General features: G+C 54.0%; 3 protein-coding genes across 9 annotated transcripts in view; 1 reads left to right on the top strand and 2 right to left on the bottom strand.

Moving 5' to 3' along the window:
* The window catches only part of WWP2 (WW domain containing E3 ubiquitin protein ligase 2), a 44,539-nt gene extending 29,024 nt beyond the window's left edge, over positions 1–15,515 (bottom strand). The window contains exons 1-6 of one of the 3 annotated variants that reach the window (XM_054078405.1): positions 15,445–15,515; positions 11,736–11,819; positions 10,932–11,079; positions 10,514–10,632; positions 3,256–3,393; positions 2,311–2,407 (exon numbers count right to left, since the gene is read on the bottom strand). In XM_054078405.1, the coding sequence (XP_053934380.1) occupies positions 2,311–2,407; positions 3,256–3,393; positions 10,514–10,632; positions 10,932–11,079; positions 11,736–11,819; positions 15,445–15,484 (626 nt within the window). In that variant the 5' untranslated portion in view covers positions 15,485–15,515. Of the gene's footprint in view, positions 1–2,310; positions 2,408–3,255; positions 3,394–10,513; positions 10,633–10,931; positions 11,080–11,735; positions 11,820–12,528; positions 12,859–15,398 lie in introns of those variants that run through there. The other 2 variants (XM_054078406.1, XM_054078404.1) reach the window with 2 other exon arrangements.
* Positions 15,516–15,572: 57 nt separating this feature from the next.
* Positions 15,573–19,476, top strand: NOB1 (NIN1 (RPN12) binding protein 1 homolog). The gene is made up of 9 exons (XM_054078806.1): positions 15,573–15,704; positions 15,958–16,090; positions 16,788–16,921; positions 16,992–17,063; positions 17,155–17,292; positions 17,429–17,641; positions 17,982–18,079; positions 18,194–18,338; positions 18,573–19,476. The coding sequence occupies exons 1-9, from the start codon at positions 15,642–15,644 to the stop codon at positions 18,840–18,842; spliced, it is 1,266 nt and encodes a 421-aa protein (XP_053934781.1). The 5' UTR covers positions 15,573–15,641; the 3' UTR covers positions 18,843–19,476.
* A 321-nt stretch (positions 19,477–19,797) lies between these two features.
* Positions 19,798–27,970, bottom strand: part of NFAT5 (nuclear factor of activated T cells 5) — a 72,365-nt gene continuing 64,192 nt past the window's right edge. For 4 of the 5 annotated variants that reach the window (XM_054078584.1, XM_054078585.1, XM_054078587.1 and 1 more), the window contains exon 14: positions 19,799–27,344. The gene's annotated coding sequence lies outside the window, so the exon portion shown is untranslated. Of the gene's footprint in view, positions 27,345–27,970 lie in introns of all 5 variants that reach the window. The other variant, XM_054078586.1, reaches the window with a different exon arrangement.

Genomic DNA, 27,970 nt, shown 5'->3' with positions numbered 1-27,970 from the left:
ATTGGTAATTGTAGCTCCCCTGGCCTTTCCCTGCTGCCGTGTCACACCAGAAGCCACTCGCCTGGGGACATCCCGCAGCCAAATGTGGGGTTTTGCAGAACAAGGGGTCTCACAAAGGGAAATCCTTTTTCCAAGTGACCCCGCATGAGTGTATCTCACCCGCCCTCAGGGACGCCCATGCCATCACCAGCTGAATGGTAACTTTTGGACATCACATAAGGAGAGAAAGGAAAGCACAAGGCCCTGAAAAAATCACTTGCATTTGCACAAGCTCACGACAGGCAACAGCAGTTTTTCATGACCCTGCTCACATCGCAATACCTGAGGTGACCTGCCAGACAGAGCCTTCACGCAGGGCAAGCAACAAACCAGGCTACTTTACTCCCTGCTGTCAGAAGAGGTCCCTTTGGCCACCACAAGGCACATGGGGATTGTGGCACCAGCTCTCAGCTGGGAAGCTCTGGCCTCTGTTTTCTCTCCACCTAGAGGGCTGTGGAATTTCACACCCCGTCACCAAGATTAGCAGCAAATCCCAAGATGACATTTGTTCAGGAGAAGAAAGAGAAGCCCTGACGAAGCAGTTTCCCTCGAGGGGACAGTGTAGAAATAACTGAGGAGCAAAGAATGACCCTTTTCTTTCCATCCTGCCTGCGAGCGAGTTTGCCAGCATCCATCACCAAGCCCATGAAAATAAACACGGCTCTGTGTATAAACAGAGCAAACATCAAACAGCATTCCCAAGTGGAAAGGACCTGTGCTCCACTCCTGAGAAGGCAGCTGCCTCCACAGTGGGTATGTGTAGCAATGCTCAGCCCCACGTAGCAGTTCAACATCAAACTGTGCAGTTAAGTACAGAACAATCCAAAATTTGGGTGAGTTTAGGATGAATTGAAAATTAGCTAGAAAGTTTCCTGTACCAGATCAGCCATAAGATTCTTTATGATTGCAAGCACACCTGGAAGGTCTCTAAAGGTCCCCTGCAAAAGCACTGGCCAGGCCTCTACACATTCATCTCGCACGCTCATGGGTTAAGACAACACCAGAAGCATAACTACTTCCAGAGAATTAGAAAGGAATTGAGAATCAGAAAGCAATTGAGAATCAGAAGGAAGCAGTCACAGGCAGAGCCTCCCAAACTGGAACCTTCTAGGCTTTCTAGCACCTACTGATAGTTCCTAAGGGGCTGCAAAATCTAGCTTAGTCAGGACACTGAGCACTCTCTCATCCCTTAGAAGGCTTTAACACCTGGACAGCATTAATCAAGAGGAGCAGCCACAACAAAACAGGACAAACTGTGTTCAGCAACCTGCTCCTAACATGCCATCCCACTCCCTCCTCACGTGCGAGATGAGCACATGGTGTGGAAGGACAGGGTCACTTTTTGGAGCTGAAAACATCTCTCCTGTTTGCTCATCTCTTCTACGTGCCTGGCAGATAAAGAAAGAGCAGAAAAGCTCGAGGTGTAGGGCTTGTTGCTGAGAGTGCTCCCAAGCCTGGGGGCGTGCAGAACCTCCTGGCCAGCAGGCTGCAGGCATCCTCTCTACAGGCACACTTCTAGCCAGAACATCTGTATAGGCTGCTGGGCCACTGCCATGCTCTGGAAATATAAATAGGTGTTAAATTCAACTCCATGTTGACAGTGTGACACGTCTCTCAATAACCACAGCTCCAAAAGGAGCAGCACTGAGCCACTCCAGCCCAGTGAGAAGGCAAGGAAAGGCATGATGCCAGGCACAGGATGGCCTGATGCCCAAGCATCTCATTTCCTTTGGAAGCAGCTGTTATTTCCCTGCAGCTCTGCTTTCTCTGCTTCTCCTACTCTCCCCAGACCTTCGGAAGCAACCCCCTGTGACCATCACCCAGAGGGGCACTGAGCTTCCCAAGACAGGCCAGAGCTGGGGTGCCTGTAATCCCCATGAAGAAACCCCTGCCAAGCAAGCATTTGCTGGTTTGCCTAGTCACAGCCTGCCCCACACCTCCCTGAGAGACCATTTTCTCAGCTGCCAGCAAAGTAACTGGTGGAAACTGTCTGGGCCGTCACAGACCTCATATTCCTTGAAAAACAAACAGCTTAGGAGACACAGGTCAGCTGCACCCCAGCTGTGCAGCCACCTCCCAGCTCTGCTGCCCTCCAGGTCAGCCAGCCCACCCCTGCTCCACACCTCCTATAGCTGCTTTGCTGGAAGCTCACTGGGAGATCCAGAGTAGGATCCACTGCACAAAGATGATCCAGGCACCCCTCTGCTGCCTCACAGCTGTAGCAACCACCCAGTAACAGATCGATAGATGCTGCCGGCACAGAACTCTTACCTCAGTCTGCTTCCAAAGCAGTTTGTACTGGGAGGCTGGTGCCTGCTCTCTGTGGATGCTGTGGTGCTGCTGAGGTCCCGTCCAGGCACCTGGGACCCTGAGTGGGTGAAGAAAAAGCGGGTGAAGAAAATGACTGAGGTGTCTACTAGTTCTACCCTCCTTCCTTCCCCTCCTTTCTTCCAGAAGGGAGACCCAAAAGCATAAATGTAATCGCAGCGTCACGGACAGGAGCATAACAGGTCCATGTATTACAGAACAGACCCACATGCACACAAGGACCCCTTGCCCTTATGCTGAGGTGCTCTCTTCCCACCGCTGTGTAACGGCACAGTCTGTCCCACAGCACCCTACAGGTCCCAGCACAGTGCCAGGAGAGGTAAATGCAGAACTTCGCAGAACTGGCAGCACCAGGAGGGCGCCCGCATTGAAGACAATGATTTCCCAGGCTTAATCTCCCAGCAAGGAAGAGAAGGGAAAGCAGCGCACCAGCCCCTGGCCGGCACCAGCTCTGCTCCACCCCCAGGCACTCCCGAGGGATCAGACATCAGTCGGTGTCTCCACATGTGCTCTGCCACAGGGACCTCTTTTCTAAGCAGGTCATTAAATACAGAAGAAGTTTCCCCGGCCCACATAGGACAGCGAGGGAAGGGGTTGAGCCACGCGGGTGGCCGATGGAGGGCCTGGAGAAGGGCTTCTCCACTCACACCAGTGGAGAGCCAGGGCGTGAGCCTGTCGATGCTCTCGCTCCTATCCCACTGCATGCTTGCTCCCGTAGGAGCCCATGCGCACACCCAGAGTCAGGCCAGAGCCTTACCTGGGAGAGGAGGTGGCAGCTGGCACTTGGACGCTTGCTCCGAGGTCCCAGGGGCCATGCTCTCAGCCCCACTCCTCTCCCCACCTCGTGCTCAGAGCCACCGTGTGCATGGGGAGATGGGCTGCACTCACCCTCTGTCACAGCACTGCCATTAGGCAGGCTTCCCAGATCAACAGCAGGCCCATCCAGGAAAATCGTCAGCTCTCCACCGGAGACAACACTGCCTTTGTTCTCCGTCTGCAGATCCAGGGTCAGCTGCCTGTTCTCCACTGTGGGAGATGAGGGGACATGGAGAAAGAGACCAAGCAGTCACTACTTGGGATGCCAGTCATCATGGAGGACGGTTCCACCACCCCAGCCCCCCCCATGGCATGGGATGTCAGCCTCCTGGCCCCCTCCAGGCTTCCCCACAGTCCCTGAAGATAATGTGCCTGCTCCCTCAGGACTGGCTGTCCTCCAAGCACCACCAGAGTTGGCCCCACACCTACAAGCACCTACCAGCATCACCAGAGGAGACACAGCCAGCTCCACCACCAGCCCCCAAGGAAGACTCTCCTTCCCCAGCCATTGCTGGCAAAGTGGGGTTCCTCCACGGGCCTGGAGCTGCCCCAGGGCCCCTGGCTGCAACACAGCTGAGACCACCACCGCTCAGATCCAGAAGCTGGAGCTCTAGGGAAGATCTTGGCAGGAAAGCCAAGGGATTTGGGCGGTTTGACCCAACACCCAGGTCAAGAAGAGGGTAGCCACCGGCAGGTGCCTAGGACACTATGAAAGCCAATGGCTACATGTCCAACGGTACCTGAAGCCCTGGCCTGCCGCAGAGGAGCAAGCAGCATCTTTCAGAATTGAGGGTTATCCTCATGCAGCCGAAAAACCCAGGCATGAAGCAGAGCAAAACACCAGGCACATCCCTCCATCCTCCTCCCTGTGCATAAGTTCCACTGAATGCAACAGGCACAAAGGACTGCCCCTAAACACACACAAAACACTCTATTGCGGCATCAGATCGCCTTTGCAGAAGCTTCTGGAGTGGGTAGCATGGGCTGGGAGGCTCCTGGAGACGGCTGCCAGCTCCACTCCCCTCCTTCATGAGCCAGTTTGGCTCCAGCAGCTTAGCGAGACTTTGCCAGTCACAGCTCCACACACAGCTGGACGCTGCGACTTTGCTCAGAGGTAACAGCCCCAGGAACACCGCTCGCCATTCTCCTGGCACACACAGAGCAAGGGGCTGTAGTGGCACAGAAGGGAGCCCGTGAGCCACATGGTGCCACACACCAGGGCACCCAGAGGCTGCTTCAAGAACCAGCGCCTCCCTGTTTCACTAACACACATTGGCAGCCCAGGTCTCTGCCTCCTTGCACCCCAGGACAGACACCCATCACTCTTCCAGCTCTTCTGACGCCTCCTGCCAGCTCCCTACTGCACACAGGCAGCAGCAAGCAATGTCCCCAGTCCCACTGGGAAGCCACCAGCACCCATCACAGTTGCAGCAAGGCACAGTGTGAAGAGGCTTCCTGAACATCTCCAACAGCCCCTCCAGCCATGCACAAGGAGCGGTGTCCCCATGAGTGATGGGAGAACAATCCAACCCTCGGTACCCATGGCAGGGAGGGCTCTCGCACCGTCACAGCAATGCCTGCCGGAGCCAGCAGGACTGAAACACCCAGCTCCACCAAGGAAGGCCAGAAAAATTAGGCTGTGCCAGCCTGGGATACTAGCCCAGACGCTTCCTGACTCATTTGCTCAAATAATATTTTTATTATACACAGATTGCTTATGACACAACAGCACCAGTTTTCAGTAACCTGCTTTGTCCCTGTCCACCACAGGGATGGGGTGCGGTACCTGTCAGCAGGAGGATGGGAACACGCTCCCCATGGACCCCTTGGCCCATTCCTAGCTCTGGAATGAGACACACTGGCAGAGCCCCAGGGTGTGCAACCACCACCCAAAGAGCGCCCAGAGCTCCTGGCTGCCTGCCCAGCGCCTGCCCAGCACCAGGGGGAAGGCACAGAGACCATGGTGCTGCTGCACACCGGCCTGGCCTTGCCAGGACCAGAAGCAGCTGCGCATCTCTTGTGCCAACCCGGAGAGCGGTTCCTGCCCTCCTCCCCTGTCCAGAGCGGCTCCTCCCTGCAGGCTCCTGCCTGCCAGCCTCACACAGCTCAGAAGGGCCACAAAGGGGACAGAGAAAGGGTCCAGCATGAGGCCAGTACTTGCACCACATGCACCAGCCCATGGCTAGCAGCCATCCTTCCTCAGAGCTGACCAGCGCTGCGAGGGGAAGCTCAGCTGCAGAGCGGGTGGCCCCATGTTGGGATTCATCGCCCCTTCCTCCAAGCAGTCTCGGCTTCACAGGGTACTCAACAGGCACCCTGAAAACCAGCACTACAGCGTCTGCAGTGAAGACAGGGCTGCAGGACAGGCTGCTCTCATGGATCTCATGAAAATGTCTCAGGTTTACAGTGCCAAGGAGGCAGACATCCCCTCAGTGTCCAGTGTCCTCTGGCAGTGTGCAGACATGGCAGGAGCACATGCTCACAGGGCACAGCACGGAGCTTGGAGACCAGCCCTGTCACTCATTAACTACCGATCATCAGACAGGGGATTCTGCTAAGCCTGGTCTTACTCATCTGCCTAAAGGAGTTGCTCTCACCTTGCTTCCAAGAAGAACCAATCTCACAGACCATTTTAAGAGCCTGCGACAGACGATGCTACTGAACGCAGACGAAAAAACAGAACAAATCCAGACCCTATTTCTCCCAGCTGCTCCAAGCCATAGGAATCTGCATTTTCTCCCAGCCGTGTAGAAGTTGTGCCCACACACTCTGGGGGTCCCCTCCATCCCCCTCTCTGAGCGCCTGGCAGCTGAGCGCACCACTCTCCCCACTGGAGCTGCACAAGCCCTCATTGTGCAGGCGCCCAGCTGAGGGGGCGGCAGCGCAGGAGCAAAGACAAGGTGTCTCCAAGTGGAGGATGTGAACATGAACCTCCCAGCCGGCTTCCTTCTCCCCCTCTCCACCTCCTTCAGCTTTTTTTAAAGAAAATAAACACTAGCAGAACCTTCCATTCACTGTCCCCGTCCAGCACGCGGGACGCACAAAGGGACATTGCTGTTGCACCAACAGAGGGTCCCCTGAACGGCTGAGCACAAAGGCTGCCTGTGTCCTGCCGGCAGCCAGAATGTCAGAGGGATTATTATTATTTTGGGAGGGGGTCGGAGGCTGATTTGGTCCTGAATAAGGTCTCAGTTCAGCTACTTCCAGTGCCCCGCACGCAGCATCAGAGCTCCCATTTAGCAGAGGTGAGCTGGAATTCCCACCCAGCCCATTAAGTGGATTTACGGTTCCACGAAGCAAGGCTGGTAGCAGCCAGCACGACAACTGCTGAGCCCAAGCCTGAGCCCTCTGGGACCTCCTGGAACTACACACCTCTGATGCCCATGGGCACAACCACCAGAGAGCTGCCGCACCGGAGGGTGCAGCGCCCCCGCCTCTCCCCTGGGTTGGAAGGCTCCATCTTTGCACACTCAGCCAGGAAGATTTCCAGACAGACAGCCTGACGGTGCTTCCCACCCTCTCAGCTCCTCAAGCCCTCTTCGCACAGTTCCACTGGATGAAAACGCCAGTTGTCACTCAAACAGCTCCACATGATCAAAGCTGTATCCACTATCACCCCCTGAGAGCAGCCGGGGCTGCTGCTAATCCAAACGATAAGCAGATCCTCTGGGCTGCCTTGTAAACCACAGGCTCCAGCCAGCAACCTACTGGTCCCTCATAAGTCTGCAGAAGAATCAACTCTTAGGGTCAGAATCCTGCCCTGAAAGCGCATGGCACTAGACAGAAAAGGACGGGCAGCAAATAACATTAGTGGAGCCTCTCTCAGCTCTGGTGGGAGCACCAAGACGTGCTGGCTTCCCCCACGTCTCAGAACCTCACCACCCCAGGACTCAGGGCTGCCTGGTGGGCAGCACCCACCTCCTTGGTGCTCAGCAGGTCAAGACTGCCTTAACCTTTGTGCTTTCCTGTAGTTGAAACAATGATTCTGTGCTGTGGCTACAGTCACTTCAGGAAGAAGCTGAGGGGAAAGTTAGACCTTCCACAGCCATCCCTAAACCAAGGCAGAACCCAGAGTTTAGAGGAAGGGATAATCCCTACTGTACCAAGTATTGTGTAAAAGTCTCCCCAGGTGGTGGGAAGCTTTGTCCCTGCTCCTCACCCAGTCCCAGCCACTATGGCTTAGAAAGAACCTTGTCCCACTTTATTTATCCACAGGTATAACCAGGAGGACCTCAGACTTCTGTGTCTTTCCTCGGAACCACCACAGCCCTGGGAAGGAAGAGAAAGGCAAAGGGCCCACTATCTCTGACCAGGGGCAGCTGGCTGGGCACAGCAGGCCTGGATCCAGCAGGCCCTGCCTACACGCTGGCTTGGACACAGAGAACGGCCTCCCACCCAAAGACAGCCTGGTAGTGGCCAGGGCACAGGGACAGTGCTTGGTAGGCACAGTCCCAACAGCTCTGCAGGATACTCAGGACGTGCCACCCAGAAGGTGATGCAGGGTAGGCACAGTCTGACCTGCACTGACTTACTGGCTTGGACAGTCAGTTTTACAGGCCTGTTGCCCAGCTGTTACAGAGGCGGCTCACTGGGCAGCCACCTCACCGTCTGCACATTCACCTTCACAACTCCTCACTCAGACAGAGCCTCTGCTGCTGGGCCACGCAGCAGAGTTCATTTGACAGCTTATTCACAACACAGAGGCAGCTGCAGCTTTCCAGAGGTTTCAGGGTTTGCTCCTGGCTTCCTGGAGGGTCTCACGAGGCCATGGCTCCAGCAGCTCTGCCTGGAGCACAGCAGCATGGAAAGAAAAGGCTCTGCAGGATCTGTAAAACCCTGGCATGTGGTGCCACTCAAGAAACAGGAGCCTGTCGATGTAACTTGCAACCCAAGGAGCGAGCAATAAAACTGAACCCTTTCGTTTGTGAGCTGCAGCCTGGCTCACTCCAGTGCCTGCACAGACATCCACTGCTCGGCACACACTGGGACCAGCAAGTCCCAGTATCAGCTTCCACACAGACCATGGCGCGAGGCTGGCCAGGGACGTTCCTCAAGCCTCATGGGAAGAACAGACGAGGAGCTCCCGGAGTCTGGGAACAAAGAGGTGCCTCTACGGCAGGCAGCAGCTCGGGGGCCAGGGCAGGGGGGCTGTGCTATTGCAAATTAGCTGTTTTATGGGAGCCCTGGGAACAGCTCAGCTCTGTGGAAGGCTCCAGCTCATTTTCTCTGATTGAGTCCATTCTTACCCACCTCTCCGTCTCCCTGGCCAATCGCCTCCAAAAGCGGGAGGGTGCTGCCTGCCAGAGGAGAGGCCCCAGAGGCGTCTGCCAAGGCAGTGGGAAGCACAAGTCTAAAAAGCAAGGCTGGACCCGCCTGGAGCAGGAGCTCCTGTCTGACAGCTCGGGCTTTCAGCTCCAGCATGCTCTCCTCATCTTCCCGGGACCTCAGGCCTGACCGGGCTCAACGCTGAGCTCTTTTTCCAGGCTCCAGAGCTGAGACTCTTCCACCTGGAGCAAGGCGCGCTTGGCAGGAGGGCTGACATAAAGAGTCAGGGGAGCTCCAGCAGGCGGGAGCCCTGCACACACTGCCATGGAAGTCACTGGCAGCAAGAACACCACTCCTGCCCAAAAGCAGAGCAGCAGGAACAATTCTTCCCCACCAAGCAGAACTGCTACAGGAACATAAACCAAAAGCCACAGCTACATTCACGTACCAGTAACTTGCAGAAAAGCTCATCAAAATCATAACAAACTCAACTAAACTAGAAAGCAGGTCTGCTGCCCAGCAGGAGGAGCTCTGGGAAAGGCACACTCCTGCTGAGCACTTCCCAGGAGGGGCAGAGGATGGCCAGGTCTCCAGCAGCAGGCACACACATTTTGTTGCCTTCCCCCGAGTCATGAGCTGCATTAGGACATTATGTGTCCAACTCGGGATGGCTTGAAATCCCAACTGGCCTTTGCACACCCCAGCATGACCTGGCCCCTTCCCCAGGCTGGCAGCACAGGGAATGGACTCCCCTCCTCTCAAGGAAGGGACCTCCCAGGTGCGCAGGCTCCCATTGGATCTCCAGGGGACTGGGAGCCCATCAGCAGTCTCTGGCCCACTCAAAGCTTCAGCAAAGCCCAAAGGCCAAGCAGGGAGTCCATGGAGAAGAGTAGGGCGCAGATACCAGGCTAGACAAGAGGGGCAGATGAGCACATGGCTCACCCAGGCGGTGCCAGCAGACCCAGCCCACGGCAGCACCTTCCTGGCAAGGCAGGGCAGGCTCTGCAGCTTTAAGAATCCTCCCTCCCAGCCCACGGTGTCAAGGAAAAATCTGACACATTTTTTCTGGTGGATGTTAACGGACAAGCTAGAACAGCCAGTTGCCTTTTCCATTCATTTTCCACACAACCCCCTGGGACGCCTGCTAATGAAAGAGCCAATTGTGCCCCTGCAGAGGAGCAGGCAGGTAGGGCCGGAGCAGCAGTGACTCCAGGAGCCCAGCACAGCTCAGTATTTGCACAGCTTGGGAAGAAAAAGCTGCAGAGGAAGGTGCCCTCAGGCAGAGACCCCACTGCAGGCCTCCTGTCAGCAACAGGCCAAGCAAGAGGCAGTGTAGCCTTGTAACGGCCCAGGATGGACGTTCAGGTCCTCATGGGCCGTTACAAGATGACAGTGGCAGGATCACAGTTCCCCACATTGGCCCTCGATTCCCTGGCACGACAAGGTGCCACCCTGGGGCACGGCAGCCTGCCCAACACAGGGAGCACAGCAGGAACACCAGCACAGTTCCGTAGCCTGCAGCTGGCAGTGCCAGGGGAGCAGCAAACCCCAGCCCTGGCACAGGGGAGAGTCTGAACCAGCCCCATATTTCCCCCTGGGCATGAGGCCCCTCTCCCCGCTCAATACCAGTTCTGTCTCTTGCGAGCAGCAGAGCTTTGCTTGGAAAAGACAGAGCGAACCTTTTCCAGCCCTGCACAGCCGTTCGCGCAGCTCAAGCCCTGAATAGCCGCCTTTATGCAGTAGCTGCCGTCAGGAGCCGCACTCTGGTGACCACAAATGGCAGCAAATAGCTGAGAGGTTTGTGTTTCCGTGCAGGCTGCGGCACCCTGGTTAACGGAGGTATGGCTTCTGTCACGCCCCAGCCCCCCGGCCCTGACAGGCAGCCCAGGGTGCACAATGGTGCCTTGTTCCCTCCCGGGGCTGGGGACTGCCCAGAGCCACTGTGGCCGCTGCCCTTCCTCTCCATCGCACACCTATGGGACGGGCGAGGTGGCAGGACCCTGCAGAATGTGGCACCCCCAGAGCAGAGGCCGACGGATCCCAGTGGGGTCCAACTTGTACATACGTTTCCCGCCGCTCTTCAGCAGGTTTCCGAGGCTGACGGAGGCAGTGCCCAAGAGCTCGTTCCTCAGGGTATGGCAGCTCCACACCTTCAGGTCCAAGTGGCTCTGGGCTGTGACGTTCCTGCAGAGATCAGAGAAGGGGGCCATCACCATGGCCTCACCCCTGCTCCATGCCTGGGGAGTGGGCAGTGCCAGGCCTGCCAAAACTGGAGAGCAGAGGGAGGTGGGCAAGGCCATGGGGCATTGGAAGACCCCCCTCCTGCTGCCCTCCCGGCCTGGCTGTGCCTGGTAGCGTCCTTGTCTGTGGGGCAAAGATCTCCAACACCCGAGCAGCCCCAGCCGATGGCACAGTGAGGGACACCGGGGAGCACAGAGCCATGCCCAGTACCAGCCCCACACCAGGGGGTTGCAGAGACTTACAGGATGAGGATCTCATTCCACAGCAGCTCAGAGATCCCAATCTGCTTTCCAGTCTTCTTGGTCTCGCTGGGCAGCCCATCGCCCGCCACCTCCACATAGCAGTTCATCCGCGAAGGGCGGCTGTGCACCTTGGGCTTCACGGACACAACTGGGCAGAGGGCACAAGCAGAGGGTCAGGCAGCTGCAGGGGAGACCCCATCCCCTGCCCACCACACACACACGTTTCATCCCTGCCAGCTCAGAGAGCCATGAGGCACCATGGAGTCAAACTGCTTTTGAGAGAGGGCGAGCGAGAAGCTATTGTCCTGATGGCAGCAATGGCTGCATCCAGGAGCTCCCGTCATTGCCTGTCCCCAGCTTCACCCATGCCTCAGCCTCACACCTGAAGGCTGCAGGAATGCCACAGTCCCCACAGACACTGCTCTATGCCAGAGCTTGTGGGGAAGGGTGGGGAAAGGGGGCTCTGTCAGAGCTGTTGGGCAGAAGCACCCACCAGGCTGGCAGTGCCCGGTGCCAGGGCTGCCCTGGGGATGCAGCTCCCGGGAATGCAGCTCCAGAAGACACAGTTCCAGGCTTCGGGAGCCATCTCGCGGCCACAGAGCCACGTCCCGACGGCAGGCGGGGAGAGGAGGCAGCTGAGGGCAGCTGACAGCAGCTCCACTTCGCTGGGCGCCCATCGGACGCAGGGCAGTGCTGCCCCTACCCAGCCCCTGCTCCCCACCGGTCTCCCAGCCCGGGTGCAGGCAGAGGACCAGATGCACCCAACATCCACACTCCCTGCTGCGGGGACGCAGCACGACTCACCTTTCACGGAGAGCTGCGACTTCTCGCAGGGCGGCCCGGCTCTGGCCCTGCTGGAGCTCGCAGCAGCCATGGCATCACCCCCGGCTGGAAGCACAGAGAAAGGAGATTCCTCAGCATCACAACCACCACACAGAGAATGCCAGGGCTGCACTGGAGTTCCAGGTCAGCCCCTCTGGGCCCAAAAGCAGCCTGGCTGCTACTGTAAGTGACCCACACGACAAGGAGACTTGGCAATAGACAGGCATATCCCCGGTGAACACAGGTTCCCTCTCACTCCTAATAAACCAGACCCGCACCACAGGCAATGGCAATGCTGTACCCTAGGGAAAGAAACTCCCCTTCAACATCACCACCATGGCCTGAAGAGATCAGAGCCAAGCTGGGAAGTACCCAGTCCCCCAACACTCAATTTGGGCAGCTGCGGCTCACCCTGACCCAAAGGTCACTGCACGGGACACAGCGGTCCCCAAAGCCTCCAGCAGATCCGCTGTCTCCCTGCCAAGCAGCAGCACTGGCTGACGAGCAGCCTGCATGGCCACAGCACAAGGAATCCCTCCGAAAGGACGAGGTGGTGACATGGGCAGAACAGAGGAAAGTCTGGTCACTGTAAGGGGAAGCATCCCTCAAGGACAGTCCAAGTCTCTTCCTGGAACTAAAATCCAACAGAAAAATCAGTCCCACCTACTCTGACACACCACACAGGAGACAGGGACCACAGCTGCCCTGAACACAGAGCAGGACCACACTGCAGAGCAAGCTATGAGCCAAGGCCTTCACTCCCCCAAGCGCTCACCACTTCCTTGCTCTCCGGTGCCAGTCACTGTCACCACAGGCATAGTGCTCCCCCTGTTCCTTCTGCTGCAGCTTTCCCCTGGAGTCACCCACCAGGAACAGGGAATGTGCAGGAAGGACACAAGCTGTAACACCCAGGGATGCTGGCAGAACACGTGGCTGGGTGCTTCTGCCGAAACGCCTGACCACAAAGTAGAAGGATGAGGTCACGCATCACGCAGAAGCACGAGGTGCTCAGTCTGGGACCACAGAGTCAGCTATCGACTTGCACTATCCTCAGCTTGCTGGCAGCAGTCCTCCTTTCTGCATTTCCCAGGCAGAGGAGCTGGAGAGGATGCGGTCACCTGCAGTGGGTGTCAAGGTCATGGACCAGAGGATCCCTACCTGCACAAGCCCCCAGAGGAGCAGGGCAGATGAGGGTGTTTGCTGTTCACCCCCAGGAGCAAATGGAAGCCTTAATCCTGTCTCCTGGGGCAGCAATGAAGACTCAGATGGTGTCAAACCTGATCCCCTTTCCAAGTCACCGAGGCCAAGAGTACCCTTCCTGCTCAGTCTTGGGCCAGAGTACCTGCCAACTTCTCCTTCCCCTGATTGGGAGAAGGAAAATAAGGAAAAGCAAGAAGAGCATGTCCAGCAGCTCAGCCCTGCCACCTTCCCTCCCATGCAGGAGTCTCTCTCTTCCCTGCCCTCTCCTCACATCCTCGTTAGACCTCAACAAGCTCCATCTCCAAGCCAGGTCCTTTTTAATCCCCCTCTCATGAACCAGAGTCTCCACTCCCTTCTCTGTGACAGCCCCATGCAACCTCACGCCCCTTGGCACAGCAAACACTCCCGACACTTCATGCTCAGTCGAGACCTAGCCAGTGCCTTATATAATCCCTATCCCTGCCTGGAAAACTTCATTTGGTACCAGACTTGCTGCTGTCTTGGCGACCTCAGCTGGTGCCTGGAGGCTCTCTAACACATGCCCATCTCCTTCCCCTCACTGGTGGGGGAGATCTGATTTATGGAGGGAGGTCTTCCACGAGACTAACCATGCTTGCTTCCACTGCAGTTACTCCTACTCCAAATAACCTGGCCCAGAGTTTGCCCTGGTCTTTCCCCTAGGATATTGTTATTCCTCATGTTTGTTATGACTCCCTAGCTCCCCATCACCACTTATTTCATTAGTGTCATTAAGCAGGCCCACAGGAAACAGCTGGCACATGTGCTCCTCCTGCACATGTGCTCCTCCTGCCTGGGACCGAACAGCCAGCTTGTCCTTTGGGTTCTCCTACACCAGCGTTAGTGACCTGTGTCCCCCAGGTCACTGTGGTGAGAGCCAAGGCAGGGACTCTGCCCTGAGCCTCCCTTGCAGTCATGGCTGCCACTTTAGCTCTTCTCTCACCATCCCCCACAGCAACACCAGCTCCACCAGAGAAGACAATTTGGGGTTCTTTAATCACAGAATCGTTTGGGTTGGGACACTAAAGATCACCCAGTTCTGACCCCTCTGCCATGGACAAGGTCACCTCCCACTGGATCAGGCTGCTCTAAGCCCCATTCAACCTGGCCTTGAACACCTCCAGGGATGGAGTGGCCATAGCTTCTCCGAGCAACCTGTGCCAGGGCCTCACCACTCTCATCTCAAAGAATTTCTTCCTAATGTCTAGTCTAAATCCTCCTCTCTCTGATTTGTAGCCATTCCCCCTCAGACCTATCACTCCATATCTTGGTAAAAAGCCACTCCCCAGCTTTCTTGTTGGCCCCTTACAGGTACCAGCAGGCCGTTATAAGATCTACTCTAGAGCCTTCTCTTCTCCCGGCTGAAATACCACAACTCTTTCAGCCTTTCAGCAGAGGCAATCCAGCCCTCCAATCATCTTTGCAACCTCCTCTAGACCCATTCCAACAGTTCCATGTCCTTCTTACATTGAGATTCCTGAACTGGACACAAGCTCCAGGCGAGGCCTCACCAGAGCAGAGCAGAGGGGCAGAATCCTCACCCTGCTGGCTGCACTGCTTTTGATGCGGCCCCAGGACAAAGTTGGCCTTCTGAGCTGTGAGCACACGCTGTCAGTTCATGTCCAGCTTCACTGCTACAGAGGCATCTCCCCTTCCCCAGCAACCCCATCCCCGCACAGCCCTCAGGTCTCCCTGCCCACAGCAGAAGGGTTAGAACTGGGCCCTTCCAACTCAAACCACTCTGTGATTCTGCTCAGGTCCTGCTGCACCCCAGCTCCAGGGCTGCGCCCTGCACTCACAGACCCTGCTCAGCACCCCACAAAAGATTCACTCTCATTTACTTCAACGGTCCTGACCACATTAATAAACCTCTCAGCAAACCCTTCTGTATGCAGCCCTGCTCCTCAGGCACCGCTCTCCTCTCGGATCACCCTTTCCCTGCTCCTGCATGCTCCGTTCACAGCTCACAGCCCTCCCCACATGGGCCTGTGACTGGTGTGAGCCCACGGTGCTCTCTCACCACACAGCTCCCCTCTTCCGAGAGTCATGGCCTCCCCTCCTCAGCTGCCACTGGGGTGCCTGGGCCCAGCTTCGGCCCCCAGGAGCCGGGCACCCTCACCCGCCATCACAGGGTCCACAGAACCGGGCAGAGAGGGAACAGAGGGAGGGAACTGAGGCGGGGGGGGGACACAACGAGAGGACTCTGGTGGGAGGGGGACCCAGAGCGGGGGGACCGAGGCGGGGCGGGGACCCAGAGCGAAGGGACCGAGACTGGGGGGGACACAAAGCGAGAGGACCGAGGTGGGGGGGGACAGGACAGACCAGGAGTGGAGGAGGGAGACAGAGGCCGAGCAGGAGCGGGGGGCAGAGGAGGGGGGCACAAAGCAGCCCCCATCGCCCCGCTGGGCTGGGCCGTGCGAGCCGTACCGGCAGAGCCCGGCCTCCCCCCGTCCCGGTCCCCGTCCTGAGTTACCGGCTCCCGCTCCGCTTCCGGCTCCAGCGCCCGCCGTCATGTGACCGCGCCGTCACCTGACCGCGCCGGCCAGGACGCACTTCCGGCATCCGGAACTACAGCTCCCAGCAGGCACCGCGGCAGGGAGAGGAGCTTCCGGCGCCTAGGACTACAGCTCCCGGCAGGCACCGCGGCGCGGCCATCAGCTTCCTGTAGACATGGCGCGCGTGGAGCATGTCGTGGCCGACACTGGGGCCTTCCTCAGCGCTGCCCCGCTGCAGGTACCGGGGCAGGAACCAGGAACTGGGGGACCTGGGGCCGGGGAGATCCGGGGAGATCCGGGAGGGGGGCGGGGACAGGAACCGGGAGATACGGGGGAGCTGAGGGTACCGGGATCGGGCCTGGGCGGAGTGGACCAGGGGAGCCGGGGCGATCCAGCGGGGCACTGGCACTGGGGAGGCACAGGGGAGCCGGGCGGACCGGGAGTCCTGGGGGGAACCGGGGCCGGTCTTGGTCTGACAGCGCTGCCCGCAGGACATCGCGCAGAACCTGTACACCGTGCCCGAGGTGCTGGCCGAGATCCGTGACCGGCCGACTCGCCGTCGTATGGCCGCCCTGCCCTGCCAGCTGCACCTGCGCCGCCCGCGGCCCGAGCTCCTGCGCCTCGGTGAGCACTGGAGCCCCCTTGCCCCGGGCAGAGATGGACCTGAGGGTGTTGGTTAGTAGCCGGCTCGGTATGAGCCAGCAGTGGCCCGGGTGGCCAAGAAGACCAACAGCATCCTAGCTTGCATGAGCCCTGGGGTGGCCAGCAGCAGGGCAGGGATGGTCCCCCTGTACTCGGTGCTGGTGAGGCTGCACCTCGAATCCTGGGTTCAGTTTTGCCCCCTCACTACAAGAAAGACGTTAAGGGGCTGGAATGCGTCCAGAGAAGGGAACAGAGCTGGGGAAGAGGCTGGAGAACAGGAATTGTGGGAGTGGCTGAGGGACCCGGGGCTGTTTAGGCTGGAGAAGAGGAGGCTGAGGGGAGACCTCATCACTGTCTGCAGTTCCTGGAAAGGAGGTTGTAACGAGGTAGGTGTTGGTGTCTTCTCCTGAGTAATAAGCAATAGGATGAGAGAAAACGGCCTCAAGCTGTGCCAGGGGAAGTTGGGATTGGGCATTAGGGAATATTACTTCATGGAAAGTGTTCTCAAGCTCTGTCCTAGTCTGCCCAGGGTGGTGGTGGCGTCCTTATCCTGGGAGGCATTTAAAAGACAGGCGGATCAGGTGCTCAGGGATGCTTTAGTGATGGACCAGTACGGTTGGACTCCATGGTCACAAAGGTCTTTTCCAACCAAAGGATTCTGTGATTCCCTGCCCCACAGTGACCGACTTCTCCAAGAAGACAGGGGACTACCCCAGCCTCTCAGCCGCTGACCTCCAGGTGCTGGCCCTCACCTGCCAGCTGCAGGCCGAGACTGACGGCTCCAGTGGCCTCCGCTGGGAGCCCCCCGACAAGGTAGACCCCAGCCCCAGGGGTGGGAGCCCGGTGCCTGGGCTGCCCCACGACCCCTGCACTGCCTCCCCAGGTGCAGCTCAGCTCCACCCCGCGACACCCCGAGGCGCCCCTGCACCTCGCCGGCTTCCACCTGCCCACCAAGGTAAGGGACGGGGACGCAGCCCTCCAGGCCACAGGGTACAGCCCCACGGAGCCTGCAGGCGAGGAACCCCATGGCCTGTGTCCACCTACAGCACAAGTGCCCAGGGAAAGGCCAGCATCACCCCTGCCCCGAGAGAAGCACGGTTCTGTCTGAGAGTGACGAGTTCAGCTCCTTTCTTTACTGGCGAGCCCCCCTGCCCAGCATTGAGGAGGAGTTGCAGGAGCTGCTGGTGAGACCCAGAGCCTCCTCTCCTCGCTGTCCTTGCTGCCCTGGTCTCTGGGTGGCTTTTTCTGACTCCTGTGGGCAGTGCTGGCCTGCACCGGGCGTGCTGTGTGGGCCATAGCCGACTGTCTTCTCCCCCACAGAAAGCTCAAGCCATCTCCATTAGCCCAGAGACCACTGAGGAGCACCGGAACTCTGAGGATGAGGACAGTGCTGAGGAAGAGGAGGACGAGAGCGATGACGAGGGTTGGATAACACCCAGCAACCTCAAGCAGGTGCAGCAGGACTCAGGGCACCGTGACACAGCTCCTGTTGGTGTCCAGGTTGGCTGCGTCACCACTGACTTTGCCATGCAGGTGGGTGCCCTGCACGGGCCTGCTCCAGCCTCAGGCTCGGGAGCGTGGGGGCTGGCGGGGTGGGCTGAGGGGCAGATTCTCAGATTACTCACCCCTCTAGGCTGGTTAAGCCAGCACAGAGAGAGAGATGAACTCACTGCTGAGTCCCTGGGGCAGGATGGGACCAGCTTTGTGACAGCTCCTTTTAGTTTAGAAGCAGCCATCTGTCCATCACAGATACCTCTGCGAAGCCCCTTGGTGTTGCTTCTATCTGCCTCTCGCTGCCTGAGCTGTCAAGCGCCAGTTAAAGCTCCTGTTTGTCCACGCTCACGATATCCCACTGTCTCCCTTCTCGTTGCAGAATGTGCTGCTGCAGATGGGCCTCCACGTGCTGGCGGTGAACGGCATGCTGATCCGCCAGGCCCGGAGCTACATCCTGCGCTGCCATGGCTGCTTCAAGTGAGCAAGCGTGCACAGCACAGGCGTGCAGTGCTATTGGGGGCTGGGTGGGTGCTCCCGCTCGTGGGTTGAGCCTCTATTCCACTGTGAACTCCCACTGTCCCTGTCCTGCAGGACTACTTCAGACATGACCAAGGTTTTCTGTCCTCACTGTGGTAACAAGACCCTGAAGAAGGTTGCCGTGAGCGTCAGCGATGACGGGAGCCTCCACATGCATTTCTCCCGCAACCCCAAGGTGCTGAACCCCCGAGGGCTCAGGGTGAGTAGCGTCACGTGCTGGGATGAGGTCCAGGCCTGCAGCCCCTGGGTTGGAGGGAACCATGGGCAGGTGGGAGTCAAAGCAAAGTTATGGTCATCCTCCAGATCTTCCACTTGACACCAGGGCTTTCGGGCTTTGTTTGCTCGGTTCTCCAGACGCCTCCAGTGATCTTCAAATCCCTTTGAGCAAGAGTTGCCCCTGAAGCGAGTAAACTGACTGCTTTTCTCTTGACAGTACCCGCTGCCGGCCCCGAGAGGAGGGAAGCATGCAAACAACCCTCACCTGGTGGAAGACCAGCCCTTCCCCCAGCAGCGGCTGTCCCGCAAGGCCAGGCAGAAAACCAACGTCTTCGACCCAGACTACATCGCTGGGCTCTCGCCCTTTGCGGAAAACGACATCTACAGCCGCGCGGCCAATCTGCAAATCCGGGACGCGGCCCTGGGTGCTGGCAGGAGGCGTCTGAACCCCAACGCCGTGACAAAGAAGTTTGTGAAGAGGAGGTAAAGGGTGGGACAGGGACACTGCGGCCGGTGCTGCAAGCGAAGGACTGTCTGTGTCTGCTCGGGTGTTGCGTGTTCCTGCCTGATGGCTCTGGGAGTGTGAGGCCTTTTCCGGCGCCCTTCTACAAGCGGCCACCCTGGGCAGGGACCCAGCCTTTATTTCCACGCTCCTCAAGAGCAGCCGTGAGAGCAGGTGAGAGTTGACAGTTTTGGGGAGACTCTGACTGGGGCTGATGTACCTGATCCCGGTGGAGCTGGGCGAGGCAGTGGCTGCCCTGCTCGGCCTCCTGGGCCCCCACGCAGTGGCTGTGTTGCTAATAAACACAAAACCCCCTAGCGCTGTGGCTCCATTGTGTTTGTGTAGCTGCAGATGCCAGGCTCAGGGCTGGGCTGGGCCTTCCTCTGAGCCTTGAGAGGAAGAGGAGGGTTGCTCAGGGTGTTTTCTTCTGTCATGTGGCACAAACAAGGAGGTGGATAACAAATGTCTGCAGCACAGCCACATCTGACCTTGCAGTGGGCAGTGCTCCGGGCAGTAAGCATTTGGGCAGCACCAGGGGAAAGCTTTTCAGAGCGATCTCCTCAAACCTTTCCCAGTACAGCATTTTGCCCAGCTCGTGTAACTGCAGTTTCTTTGTGCCCCTTTATAGTTTTACAGAATTGCTGCCCCACATGCTGCCAGAGGTTACATCTCTGCAGGAAGGGGAATATGCAGCTGAGCCTCCGCAATCCCCAGATCCTTTTTAGCACTTAGAAATATACCAACCCACAGAGTCATGGAATGGTTTGGGGCAAAAGGGATCTCACAGTCCATCGAGTTCCAGCCCCTGCTACAGGCAGGGACACCTCCCCCTGGCTCAGGGGCTCCGAGCCCCATCCAGCCTGGCCTTGAACCCCTCCAGGGATGGGGCAGCCCTCACTGCTCTGGGCAACCTGGGCCAGGGCCTCCCCTCTGCAAAGCTGCGGGTAAGTGGGACTGTGCTAATTATTCAGGAGAGGAGATTTAATTCCAGTCATCTCAGCTTAGGGCTTCTGGCATCACCCCCCTGGGATAGAACTGCCCCCCAGCCCACCCTGGGGAGGCACCTGCACCGCCCCTCAGGACACAGCCTGGCTGTGAAACGATGTCTCTAAAGGCTCTGGAGTTTGCAGGGTGGGGTTTGGGCGGTTAAGGTGGTGACTTTGGATTTAACATCACAAAACCAGAAAGAAACATTGCAATTTGTTTAAAAAAAGTGCCCACACAACAGTGTAGAACAACCCCCGTGGGATGCAGCACAGGCACAAACCACGGCAGGCTCTGCCTTCCCCGTATTTCATGACCCGAGCGCCAGATGGTTCCCAGAGGGGCTGATTCCGTACTGAAGAATGGGAATTTTCTCCCAGCAAAGAGAAGATGCCCTTGAAAAAAACACAACAAGACTTTACACTGCAAAATGAAAACTTTCATCGTTTTATTCTTGACTGCAGCTGTTTACAGAAATATAGTTGCGAGTATACAAATGTCCCAATAGAAGCAAAATATTTTTATTTTTTAATATTCAACAAGTTATCACAGGAGAGCTAAAAACATACGATGCAAATGAAATATCCCCTCAGAGAACAAACTGAAAACACTGGGTATCAGTGCTTTAAGAACCCCAACTACGAAAGCCATCTACACAGAAATGCACAAAGGAATATCTGGTGCTACTTTCACGTTGCAGGACAGTGGAGGCAGCTCAGCGGTCCATGAGTGCGCGCCAGGAACGCATGGCAGAAAGGCAGGAAAACCACTCCAAGGCGCAGCCACTAACAGGTAGAGAGCTCTGCTCTCAGGTTGTTTGGAGCTTACTCGTTCATCATGAGCTCACATGTAAATATTTCCAATCACCTCGTTACAAATAGGATCCCTAATAATAAAAACTTGAGGAATACTGTGATTTGCCTAAGCAGGAAAGAGGAACAGAAGGGTCACTCACTCTGCTTTGAGAGGAGAGCTTCCCGACACCCGGGACAGCCACGCTCCTGCCCACCTGCACAAAGGGCACTTGGACCAGACCTTCCCCCGCCAGAGAGGGGCAGTTTAGAGACTAAAAAGAGAAGTGAAGGTCATTTACATGACCTGAACACAGGACCCTGATCTGAATCCTGGAGCAAACGTGCACCACTGCACTATTTCCCAGAAGGCTGCAGCTGGGGTTGGTGTTTGGGAGTCTGAGCCAAGCACCTGCAGGGCAGCAGCGAAGGGACTCCTCGGATCCCTCACCCTTGTCCCAACACCCTTGAATGTTAGGAGACAATTTCATGAACCGTAACAGCCAGAGTTACAGACCTCTGGAAACGGGGGAGAAGGGACCTGCAAACTGATGGCTTGAGGAGAATAAATAAGGACATTTGCTTTGATAAAACCTGTACTAGGACGATGTCTCTGGCTCAACCTCCTGTCAAACACAGCGGAACAGACGTGATTCAAGATGAGGAGTCGTGGATAAAATACACGCTATCGATTTTATGACCTGGATTTCTTTTAGAGAGCTCAATTTCTCACCCTCTGTAAGAACTGGTGCACGCTGGGGAGGTTCCTTGCGGCTGGAAACCAGGGAGAGCTTCCACCAGCTTTGAAGGAAAGAGTTTCTATAGAGAGTGGCTGCTGCAGTACAAAGTCAGTAAAATAAAAGATTAAAGATGCCTCCCTGTATCAGACTCGAGGGAAGAGGAACAGCAGGTCAAGCTTCTCCTTCCCCATCCAAACTAAAGCCAGCTGAGCAGCAGCCAGGACCCTTTGCTATGCAAGAATGATCAATAACCCCCAGTCCCTCCGGAGCAGCACAGCGCCACTATTCCCTGTTGGCACGAGCTGCTGGGAGACCAAGAACGGAAAAGGGTCTGGAGTCACGAGAGGGAAGCTGGCAGGGGAGCCCACGGATGCAGGAACCCTGCGCTGCTGCTGCTGCACTCGCCAAGCCCACCCAGCGGGCAGCTCTGACCCAACACATCTGCAATTCTTAATAAAAATATATAAAAATACAAAAGTGTACGCGGTTTTAAAGCTGTGGATATTGGTGACGTTCACAAGCAGAGCAAGTTTCTGGAGCAACACTACCAACAGTGCCACAGGTACAATAGAAAGGGGTTTATACAACAATAAATGAGTTACTACAAAACCCTCAGTAAATAACCTCATACTAAGGAAAAGTAATATATAAAAATGTAAATATAACAGTATCCTATGCATGTGTCTACTAGTTATTTATATATAATAGATATACAGCTCCTCTATATACATATATATAACCCTAAAATATACAGGCACTGCATATTTACACACCTATACAGGTGATAAAAAAGGAAAAGCCTCTCCCCCCATGTAATCCCACACTCAAGCAGAGAATTTTACAAGTACACATTTACAGAAGTTTCTCTGCTGCTGCCTTTTTCCTTGTATCTCCACACCACATCACATTTCCACCAGGGATGCTCCGTGCTCGATGCCCAGCTCGCAGACGCGCCTGTTTGTCCGCTCAGGTGCTACTGTCACACACAACGGGTCTGAATGCGAACACGAGGTTATCACAATCTATCCCAAAGGGCTACTCCAAATATAAACAAAAACCCCAAAGCAAGCAATTCGGTACCTGTTCCCTTTTCACTTCTAAAATAACAGAGCTGCCACCAGTTCTGGGACATAAAATGCACATATCCCTTGAAAATAAATTGTGCACTAACAAGAAGTCACCAGTGATCAATATTTCTCATCACCTTCCACCTCCAATTTGTAGCTCAGAGCATGCAAAGCAACTCCTCCTCCCCATCTTTGCTTTTATCACTTGGCTGAAGTCCATAATCCCTTGTACCCTATCCTGTAATTACCCTGAAAAAGCAATCCAACAGTTTTCCACACAGAGGCAGGGGATGCAAAAACTGATAATTAATAGAATCCTAGAATGGTGTAGGTCGGAAGAGACCTTAAACCCTCCCAGTGCCACCCCTGCCATGGGCAGGGACACCTCCCGCTGGCTCAGGGGCTCCGAGCCCCATCCAACCTGGCCTGGAACCCCTCCAGGGAGGGGGCAGCCTCTGTTCTAACCCCTCCTGCCGGTGCCCACGCCTGCGGGCACAGCCCCCACCCCGGGGAAACCACCTCTAACTTCTTTAGTCCAATAACAAGTTTTCAGAAACTACATTCTAAATCAAAATCACAACAAACGCTTTAAACAAAAAAAAAAGTTCAACTTCTCTAAATTAGAGGAATGTCCACTGAAACAGCTGCCCAGACTCGGTATTTCCAGTACAAAAACCTGCCAAAGTAACAAACACCGAACCGTTTACGCTTCATTCTACCTTAAAACTAAAGAGGAAGTAAACACCTTGTCAGTAATCAAAAATAATTATAATAAAGTGATTGGCGATTAAATATCTACTTCGAAATAGCAAGGCTGAAATGATTTCTTGAACTATTTGTTAAAACAACAGCAAAGCATTTGGCTTGAAGAACTGCTGAAAGAGCAGGCAGCGAGGAGGCAATTAATAACAGAACACAGACCCGCTCATTAAGCACAAAGCTCCAATAACTTCCTGCCAGAGATGTTCAGCTAATAACTTTGTGGGGTGTTATTCACATTTGTTTTTATATATATATATTAACAGAGTAGAAGAATGCACGCAGAACCCCAGCTGGGCTGAGCAGGTCCCCCTCCCTGATGTTTCTGTGCCCCCAAAGCGCTGTCCTGTGCGCCCGCACGGCCTTCGGGTGCCGCGAGGCACAGCTGGACAGTCCAGCCCAAGCTCCACATGGAGGAGCAGCTTTAACGCTTCTTTAAGAGCGAAAAAACCCACCCCCTGGCACACGAAACCCATCCCAGCAACGCAGCTCTGCAGTTCATCGCTCTTCACCTGGTAAGATCTTCCGTGTTTAATCGCTGCTCTGTGGGTACGACAGTAACTTCTGCTTTATAACAACATCAAGAACTTTAAATGTACAGAGCCTCCCGGGTCAGTATCTTCTAACTTCCAAACAAACCGGCCTGGAAGCGGACACGCGTCAGCTCTGCAGGCAGCGCTGTCTGCTCCCCACGCAGCAGAGCAGCCACCACAGGGATAACAAACCAAAAGCAGAGTAAGCTCCAATTATCACTATCAACCGCTTAAACCACGTAAGGAAACGTGCAGGACTCTGATTAAAATCCAGATGTGGCTCACCCTGTTTGGATCTTTCTGCCATGAAATCCTGCAGCTGCCTTTAAGCTCTTTATTGGCTTATCAAACCTCTTTATCCTCCGTAACAGCTGTCTGCGAGCAGCAGTTCCAGCACTGATCAACCGCTGAGCAAGCTCTCCATTCCTCAGACAAATACTTTTTGTAACCAAATCACATGTTCAAAGTGTTGTACGTTTAAACATTGACCTAAAATGAACAAGATAAATTGAACACAATTAAAGAAAGGTGTTATCCAGAAGTAAAAATGTGATAGCACAGCCCTTTTTTTTTTTTCTTTTTAATCTATTTATTTTTATATTTGTTTTTCTCTTTTCATAAGCGACCTAAAATACGCACACGATTCAACCATACCCTTCCCCTGGAGCTGTAGCAGTCTTGGTATGAAGTTCTCTTTTGGACACTCATCTTGTTATAAATGGAGAATTGGTCCCTAGTGACTTGGCACCGACCAACAGCACTTCAACGGAAGGATACACCCCTTTGGAACGACAGAACGAATTGAAGCAGCACACGAGTGAATTTATCATTCCTATTACTTCTTCTGTGTACGAAGGCCCCCAGGTGACACCCAGCAGTTTGTCCTGGGATCGCGATCCTGCAAAAGCCACCAGTTTGGTTTCAAATAACCGGCTATCGACTTCCACAACCGTCTGGAAGTCGTTTCGGTCCATAATTCCTCAAGTCTTCTAACAAAGCTTCCTATTTAGTCAGCGCTGCAGGATCACTGTTCTCATGTCATGAACCGTTAAGAGGATTTTGTTAATATTTTGTCATAGGAAGAAAAAACAAAAAGTAATCACAGAAAGAAAGTATAGTTCAGGGTTATAAAGCAGCTCTGGACATTATGAAGCAGGGAATTCTTTTTATCGTGATTAAAATTTTAAACATTTTAAGCATAATCATAAATTAAGAGTTAAAACACAGAGGCGCTAGTAATAAAATATTAAATAGACAATGATAGTGGATAAAAGCTGAATGGCTCATTCTGAATGAAACCCCGGTATTGTATATACGCCTAAATGCCTACGGGTTTCCTTGCTAGGTCGTATTGCTGAGTGACAGACACATCGACACACACAGCGAAGCTTCTCATAGCCGGTTGGAACAAGAAACTGCCCGATGGAATGGCGAGAGATGAACAAGTTATTTATGTTGCAAAAAGTACTTAAATACTCAATAAAGACATAACAAACCCCACCCCACCCCACTGTTATCAGACGCCACGTTGTGGTAGAACATCAGACAAACTCACAAATTTACCACAAAAATGTGTGGCAAAAAAGAATATTTTATATATATGTATATATATAAATTTTTATATTTATGCCAATGTACTCACTCAGTACAAATAGCAAAATAGTATACCATTTCCTAAATACAAAATATAGCTTTCCAAAAAAATGAAACACACATTAGATATAAACCATCCAAAACTTGAACGATTGAAAACTGTATTCAAAATTAAATGACCCAGAGCAGGTCTCTTTCTGAAAAGTTCCCTTCATATCGGCAAGAAGCCTTACTACTGAAAACGTAATTCAATGCCTCTCAATGAGAGAGAGAAAGAGAGAGACAGAAAGAGAAAGTGAACGTTAGGACAGACCGACAAACAGGAAAATCCATTAAAACAAACAAAAACTCTACACGGCTCAACTAAGCACACAAGTTAAGGGAAAAAACACACAGTAAACAGACTCGAGTAACTTAAAAACCATTTACAGACTATTCTTTGTTATTTCAAATAACAAAAATGTAAAATGACGTGATACCAACTACACTCTACTGAGGCATAATAGCCATACACGACAGCTGTTTGGCTCTAACTGCAGCAACAGCTTTCTACGTGTGGAAGGAGAAGAAACAAATATCTGAAAGAGGCTGTAGTGAGATACCACAAAACTGTCCGGATAGTTGGAGCACCCAAAAAATTCACATGCCTCACGATACAACTGCATGGTCTGGAGTGGGTTGGCTTTACATTCTGTAACATCGGACAATATTTGTTTGATTTGGACAATATTTGTTTGATTTGAGACATGACGGTGTAGGAACCAGACTGGGAGATTGTGGGTATTAAATTGAAAAGTCACTTCGAAACTGCAATGAGCTCAATACGCTACAAAGACGCAACAGCTCAGGATGAAGTGAAATTCTCAAGAATGCTTAAAATAATTTGCCCTCTACTTGGAGTAAAGTCAAGCTGAAAGGTTTGTATCAGTAACAGCTGGAGAACGACTGGTTCAGGGGGATTCCTGCACTGAGAAGGTGGTGGAGAAATTGCTTCCTCTTTCCTTAATCCTTGATTATTTGTCAAAGCTTCTCCCAACTAAGCAATTTAATGCCACAGACTCCTAAAAGCTGCTTCCGATCTTTAAAGCCAGTACGATATTTACGTCGTTTTTGAAAACACAGTATGAAACTGAGGGAGGGAGAAGGAAAATCATGAGAAGAATGAAAGGGAGAAGGCTGGTTTGAGAATGGACAGTGCAGCTCTACCGAGTTCTAACCCATACAGAGTGAGAGAGACAGAGGAGTTCTTTCCTCGGCCAGGCAGAAGGTTCATTTCAAGCTGAAGGTATTTTAGAGAGCAACATTTTAAGAGTAAAATTTAACTGGACATTCCCCTTCATTTTGTTAGAGCCACCGAACCCTTGCTCTATGTACAGTTACACGTAAGAGACATGGAAAACCGTTAATCACATTCCCAGACGGGAAGCCCCCACCTCTGGCTATCGACAGCAGCAAGCAATTCCCTGCTTGCTTATTACAGTTACCAATGTTTTTCAATGCCACCTACTGCAATTAACAAATCGCAGGATTAGCTCTCCCACTCGACTGTAGAACACGCGATGCCTTCACTTCCTGACAGCTGCGACACGCGGCTCACAGCACAGGCATTTGATGTTTCTGCTTCACAAGCTTTTCTAGTCAGAAGAGGGGATGTGAAGAAGGAAGAGGAGGGAACAAAAGTAAACGTGGTGACGTGTGTGTTACCTTCTAACAATAATAACTGACCAGATATGCTTTAAATTCAAAGAGCCCCCCCCACTGTTAATGAGGTGTAGGAATCTGGTAACAGTACAATCCCGCGCCCTAGTAAGACAAAGCATAGCTCTTCAGCATTATTGGCACTACAAATCCCAAATACTATGGCCTTAGGTGCTAGACGCTGCAATTGGCCACGTGTGTGCTCTTTAGAGAAGAGGGCCGCGTTTTGACAGAAGCAATCAGTTGCACACAGCCTAATCCCAAGCCAGAAGGTCTGAGAGGATCTGGGAAATCGTCACTTTTTTTTTTCTTCATGGGATTTCTGCAGGAAAAAAACAAGCAAGCAAAAAAAGTTAGTTATTGCAAGGAAAAGTCATCCTCTTGCTTTTATGTAGTTCCTTCATCTTGAAAGCATCCTTCACAACAGACACGAAGCTACGAGCGAGTATCACAACGCAGCACAGAGCAGGATTACTCTCCTTCCTCTCTGGTTTTTTTTCAGGAAATTAAGCGTAGCACATAAGTGAAACTTCTGGGGGGTTCAGGATGGCACCACAGTTAACTACAGCCAAGTTATGCACTGGGGACAATACTACATTCCGGAGTCCTCTGGCTCATATGCACTCATATGTAGTCAAAGTCTCTTTCTCCTCTCTGAAAAAATCATGATCTCAGAGGAAAATGTCTCCAAGCAAGAGGTGCCCATGGCACCTCACGGTACTCAGCATGTAGCACACTCTCAACAGCCACTGTATTCTACCAAAACTTGTTTTCATATTCCATTATTGTAACCCAGGGGCAATTTCAGAATAGTACAGACTTCAGGTGTTATTTACTCCATAAGCCTTTAGTTTCCAACCACAGCCATATTTCTTAACGCTTTCATCTGCCCGTCTGTCTGATCTACTCCCCTTCCTGATACTCGACTGTGACAGCAGATGACAAATC

The sequence above is a fragment of the Cuculus canorus genome, chromosome 13, assembly GCF_017976375.1.
Source record: "Cuculus canorus isolate bCucCan1 chromosome 13, bCucCan1.pri, whole genome shotgun sequence".
NCBI lineage: Eukaryota > Metazoa > Chordata > Aves > Cuculiformes > Cuculidae > Cuculus > Cuculus canorus.
This window is presented reverse-complemented; position numbering and strand designations above follow the sequence as displayed.